Genomic DNA, 6,588 nt, shown 5'->3' on the forward strand with positions numbered 1-6,588 from the left:
GTTGTGTTGTTGATTATTTCATCTAAGTGGAATCACTCTGAAATAATGAAGGTTCATCATCATGGTACGGGTTATCTTTTGTTTGTATGAAACAGTTTTCCAGAACTTAAAGAAGAAGCCAAAAACTATAAAACCACGGACACAAAGGAGAAACAAAAATCTCCAAACAGAATAAGTCTCTAAAAACCGCCTAAGAAAATGACACAGTTATTTATTGTGTTCAGTTGAATATTTACGTCTAGTATGTGGAAGCACTAAAGTAATAAGCATATGAATATCATGAGGTAAGTTACCGTTCTATTGTCCCTTCTCGTGGGAAATCGCAAAATTGTTCAAACTTTCCGTTATCTTGCCAATTTCGGAGCTCTTCTCAAATAGTTTCGGTTCATCATCGACTTCCGCCATTTCGCTGGAGTTCGAGTTCTCGGTCTCGAGCTGCTTGGGGTCCTGGTCCACGCCCAACAGAAGATCGGCTTGCGATCGTATCTCGTTCCACGCATACTCGATGTCGTGCATCTGCGGATCGATGCCGCAAATCATGAACCGTATGATAAACTTCCCCTGGTACGTGGCCGGAATCATGAAGACCTTCTTGCGCTGGGTAATGTTGTCGAGCAGCTGCTTCGAGCGGGCATCGTCTCCCTTCAGTCGGAAGCACACGAGGGCGAGCGTCGAGCAGAGTACCTCGAAGCGATCGTCCGTCCGGACGTACTCCTCGAAGCGGTTCGCGAGCTGAATGTGGAAGCGGATCAGCTGGCGAATCTTCTCCGCACCCATCGTACGCAGCGTTATCCACACCTTGAGCGAGCGGAACCGTCGGCCGAGCTGGATCTGCCAGTGGCGATAGTCCGGCGCCTTGCTGTGACCCTGGTACTGGTGCTGCAGGTAGATCCGATCGACACTGAACGACTTCGTCACCGAGCCCGCATCCTTGAACCACATCGCGCAGCAGTCGAAGTTGACAAACATCCACTTGTGCAGGTTGAAGTTGAGCGAGTCGGCCATCTCCGCTCCGTTCATGATGTGAGCGTACTCTGGCAGACATAGGGCGGCCCCGGCATATGCCGCGTCGATATGCAACCAGATGCGGTTCTCATTACAGTACGGTCCAATCTCGGCCAGATTGTCATAGGCACAGGTTCCCGTCGTCCCGACCGTCGCCACACAAATCACCGGGAACAACCCATTGGCAACGTCCTCCTCAACCGCCCGGATAAAGGTGGACCCACGCAAGATACCCGTCTCGTCGGCCGGTAACAAACGCATTTTAATCGCACCGAGAATTCCCGACTTCTCCACCGCACTGTTACTCTGGTCACTAGTGTACGCCACCAATCGGCCACGGATCTCGGCATCCGTCAGCTCCGGATGGTCAACCTTCAGCCGTCGTACTGCCTGCTCCCGGGCGGCCAACACCGCAACCAGGATGGATTCGCTTGCCGATCCCTGTATGATGCCTCCTCCATTTCCTTCGTCACAGTTGAGGAACGATTTGGGTAGGTTGAGTAGTTGACCCAGCCAGTTCATCATGATCACCTCGAGCTCGGTGCAGACTGGACTGCAAATCTGCGAATAGAAAGGCAATGACTCTCTGGACGAAGACAGTCCTTAGCAAATACTTACCCAACTGAATCCTACAACGCCAAGACCTGCGGCCAAGGTCTCCCCGACGATCGACGAGTACGAAGTTTGCGATGGATAGAACGCGTGAAAGTGCGGCGACTGCCAGTGAGTTAGACCCGGTAGTATGCATCGCTTGAAGTCCTCCATGATCGTTTTCCAATCCTCCGGCTCATTCTGGAGCTCCCCGGGGAGCATCTCGTGTAGATATCCCGGTTCTACCGATGGCAGGACGTCTCTGTTGAGTTGAATTTCAGTGAAATAGATGATTAAACATGTCGTGTTGGCTCATCGAAAACACTTGGTTGAGTTCGAAAGTGCAGTCACTTCTTAGGATCACATAATGTTTGCGAGCAAAAGATCGCAAGATCCTCGACCAACCGCACGCACCTGTCTCTGATGTTTTCCAAGTAATCCGCCACAAAGTCAATCGCTGCCCGACCGAACTCGCGAAACTCATTGATGTCCATGTTTGCCATCCTGGCCAGGTAAAGTACATAGGCACACACACAAACTCTCGGTGGTAATGCTTGAATTCACTTCAGAGTGCACTCTCAAACAGTCTCTGGAAGAATGAAAGCTCACTGCACGCACTGTTGTCTATTTGTCGGTTCTTCGGGTCACAACACAGTCACTTATTTTGCATGACACACAGAATGGATCACTTTTGCATTATTTGCTGGTTTGCTGGTCACTGCACTATCCGCCACTGATGGGAACTTGTGTCCGGGATCGTTCCTTACCGAAGACTGAGGATCCTCTGGATCAGCCAAGCCTTATTTATGCAAAACCCCTTCCACGACGTTGCCATTCGACTGACCATGCACCACCAACCCCGTCCCCGCTACCTGCCCAGCGTGGTCAGCAGCAAACAACCACAATGATAACATCAACAACCCGGTCCCCTATCCCTCCCCACTCACTTCTCCTACCTCACCACGTGGAGTCAAGTGGACCCCAAACACCGGAAGAGACCCTCTCCTTTCGGTGGCGTACGTGTTCGTGGAAGAAAGTGGACCCTCTCTTTCTCTCACTCCCTCCCTCTGGTCAGGGGGGGGGGGGGTCCATAGGGTCATTGCATTGTAGGTACCTTGCCTTGTTCGTTGGATCCTCTTTCTGCCTGCATTCTGAAGAGACACTTACTCAAACCTCAAGAGGACGTGAGGTGTTTGTCTTGTCACGGTCCATGCAATATGCCCCCTTCCTTCCCTTTTACTCATCTCCTCGGGGTGCCGGTCAGGTCCTGCCGGCGTGATGATTTTATTTTCGACAGGTTATGAAATATGCTTCAAAAAAACATGCCACACATTTAAGGTTCCCTCAAAATTCGGACCCTCATTAAAGCCCGTGTCGTTTCGAGAGGCCGGGCGAGAATTACCGGGGAAAACTTTCTCCCCCATGCCCGAGACCGCTCCCCGTACCGGCGGATGGAACGGTGTGAATGAAGGCCCGACCGGCTGGATTCGAACCCGGTGTGTTATGTGGTCTTCTTGTATGCTAATTAAGTGATCCTCATCGGCCTCATCATTATGATAAACGGTTACAAAAAGGCAGGCACGGCTCTCGAGGAAGAAGCGCCAGTCACAGTGGAATTTTCTGCTGGACAGAATTGACGCTGTTCGTTTTTTCATTGTATGTTTTTCTCCATAGGCCAACCAAATTAGATGAGATTCGGTGATCGCAGGTGATCCGATCGCTATGAGTTGTTCTCCTGAGAGGGGGAGAGGGGGGGGGGGGGCGGGTGTTTGTTCCAGTAGAAACCATTTTAATAACTTACAAGTAAATTGAATTTGCACAAAAATTGTTATCGAAAATCAACCAGCAATATGCCCATAGTGTTGCGCATCAGCTTTTCGGTGGGGAAAAACTCAACCGGATGATCGACGTCGAAGCGCAAGCTTTAAACGTTGACGACAGGCACCAATTATTTCCCGAAAGTCAATGGAGGAAGCTCAAATAAAACCGAAAGTCCCACCAGACTTTGATGGTGGTTTTTTTTATTATTCAATGAAAATGGAAGAAGAAATAAATTAATAAAAATCATGGTGCTTGGTCAAGTGTACCGGGGTGTATCCCGGACTTTCTTGTGAACTCAACCCATTCAAAAGCTCCTCCAACTCGTGGGTGAACGTTTCGATGGGCATGCTTTTATTATTCTTCAGCTGGCAAGAAAAGGAACTCGAGCTACAACATTAATATGGTGCGAGGTCCCGTTATAATTAGCATTAGCGAAAGAAAGTTACTTTTGACCTACTGATGTGTGTCTGGTGCGTCTTACCTAATCGTGAGGACGTTGGAATCGATGGAGGCCTCTGATCATTATCGACGATCCTTTTCCGGAAGTGATCTAATAATGACGAAATGGTGGGCCGAAAAAAAATAAGCAGACCATGATGCAATCTCGTGAAGGTATTGTATCATTACTCTGTGGACCAGCTGACCGCGAAACACTGTCTGTTGTCTTTCTTTCACGGCGATAAGAAAATGGACACCTTTAAACACATGTAGCAGCAGAGGTGAAGCTTTCTTCTTGATGAGAACTCAAACGATGGAAAAATATTTATTCTTCAGTGCTCTGCTGCTGACAAAGCTTGGGGTGTGTTGTGGTAAATGGCAAACAACACGAAAAAAACACGTCGAGAAACTTGGTGAAAACTAAGACTACAAAAAGTCAAACACAACTGTGCCACAATAAAAACGAAAGCGAGAGTCAGGTTGTTGACGGGAAAATTAAATCATCAAGCAAAATGCAAAACACCGACACAGCCGGCACGCTTTCGGGGGCACTTGGGACGGGTTGGGAATTCAGTCATAAAGTTTCTGGTACCAGGTTTGATCAACGGCACGCATAATCAACCAGTTCCGAGAGAAGAAAAGAAAAATTGCACCCAACCAACCAATGAATCATGAAAAACCGTCACCGAACGAACTGTCCAGTGCAGTGAAAACTGCAAGCTGTTGGTGCATTGAGAACACGTGGAAAACCGGAGGCGATACAATTAAACGAGCGAACCGTTTGGTCATTTTTTCGCGGTTGAATTATTGACGGAAGGTCCAATTCGGAAAATTGGTTCAACTTTTGTTTTTGTTCTTTGCAGTATATTTCTTTTCGTAGGCGAAAAACGATGTGAAAGTAAAAAAAAAACACTGCGAAAAACAAACAATTGCATATCAATCGCTACCGACTGCACTTGCCATGCATATGAGAGCACACAAAGCGAGCGGGAGGAAAGGGTGCTTGCAGAAGAAGGGTGGGTAAAGTTCCGCAGGGACTTTTATGAGTGCGGCCCGTTGATGTAATTGCATCGTGCATTCCCAATTGCATCGGATTGCATCGCTGGCGGTGTTCGGTTGGATGCTGCGTAACAACTTCATCGTCGTATGGAAAGGTTTTTGTTTTATTTCTTCAAACTTTTCGTTTCGTTTTGCCGTTTTTCGGAGCCTCGTGAGAACAATTCAAAGAAATGGATAAAAAAAGAAACAAAATACAAAACATTCGGCTGGCAAATGCATCTACTTTTTCCATCTACTCGAGGGGGGCAAAAAGTAGGCTTTATGAATTTTGAAAATCCGTTTAGTCGGCGTTTAAGAATCAATTTTTTACTTTTTTGTTTTATTTGGCACCGGAATTAAAGGTGTTTGATCTGTTTAGGTTTGTTTTCTTCATCTGATTGTATCAGTAGTTTTGATGGAAAAGCAAGAATCAGATACACGACTTTATCAGAAGTCGAAGTTTAAGAATGAGTCAAGGCTAAACTATTTGAAATAAAGAATGAATCAATATTATACGAAGCGATAAAAAGGTTTTAGTTTTAAGAAATCACATTTCACAAGAAAAAAAACTAAAATATTCTAAACGTGTTCGATGATATTTGTGAAAACCGCATGGAAAACATCGCAATAAAAGCTCTGTGAGCTTGGAAAGCTTGGAAAAGCACATCTTATGTGTAGTTCGTGGGTGCGCTCACCAGAGGACGCCAGTGAGGCCACCAGATGGCGCCAGGAGTATTTACGGCATAACCGGTTCGCTCGAAAGAACCGGTTCGATGACCTTGGCCCGGGGATTTATGACCTTGAAGAACCGTTTTGGAGAACCGGTTATGAACCGGTTATTTTGACCGGTTCGGGCCGACCAATCACAGGCCTCCGTTTAAAAAGGTCGTTGAACAGTTCTATGCTTGCGGAATTAAAATTTGTAAATGTTTAAATGAAATCAAGACGAATTTCGAGCATTTTGCGAATTTTGTGTCAAAGATGAAACATAAATGTTTAAATAGGAGGATCTTATTGGTTTTTCGAAAAATAACCTCTGATCGTTGACTGGTATTCCGTGTATCAAAATAGTATCATTGGACTCTAAACCATATTTCATTTCTACTATTTCATTTTCTTTAGTTAAGAACCACTTATTTTTGCTATCATTTTTCAAACAATAATCCTCAAACTCGACGCATACATATTTGGCGATATTAATATCAGTTGAATTGCTAGCGATATTACTTACCGTAGCGATTGCATGCGCTACCAGAGTGGTGGAGACAAGCACGAGCTCGGTACGGCGTTCCTTGTTATGGGTGCTATGAGGAAGCGTGTGATCGGATGGTGGCCGATCAACGACAGGATGTGCAGGTTGAGGATACGGGGACGTTTCTTCAACCTGAGCATTATTAATGTGCACAGCCCGCACCTTGGGAGCAGTGATGACGACAAGGACGCCTTCTATACGCAGCTAGAGAGGGAGTACGACCGCTGCCCACAACATAATGTGAAGATCGTCATCGGAGACCTAAATGCTCAGGTCGGGCGAGAGGAGGCCTATAAACCTACGATTGGTAGCTTTAGTGTCCACCAGCTAACCAACGACAACGGCCTCCGGCTCATAAATTTCGCATCCTCAAGGCACATGAACATTCGTAGCACCTTCTTCCAGCACAAACCTCGTTTCAGCTGGAGATCACCACAAAAGAC

General features: G+C 46.6%; 1 protein-coding gene across 1 annotated transcript; it reads right to left on the bottom strand.

The window, feature by feature from the left end:
• Window positions 1–297: 297 nt before the first annotated feature.
• LOC131288737 (3,4-dihydroxyphenylacetaldehyde synthase) lies at window positions 298–2,099 on the bottom strand. Its single transcript, XM_058317913.1, has 3 exons — window positions 2,011–2,099; window positions 1,624–1,858; window positions 298–1,566 (listed from the first exon to the last, which is right to left on the bottom strand). The coding sequence occupies exons 1-3, from the start codon at window positions 2,097–2,099 to the stop codon at window positions 298–300; spliced, it is 1,593 nt and encodes a 530-aa protein (XP_058173896.1).
• Between the last annotated feature and the right edge of the window lie 4,489 nt (window positions 2,100–6,588).

Source organism: Anopheles ziemanni, chromosome 2, assembly GCF_943734765.1.
Source record: "Anopheles ziemanni chromosome 2, idAnoZiCoDA_A2_x.2, whole genome shotgun sequence".
In the NCBI taxonomy this organism is placed as follows: domain Eukaryota; kingdom Metazoa; phylum Arthropoda; class Insecta; order Diptera; family Culicidae; genus Anopheles; species Anopheles ziemanni.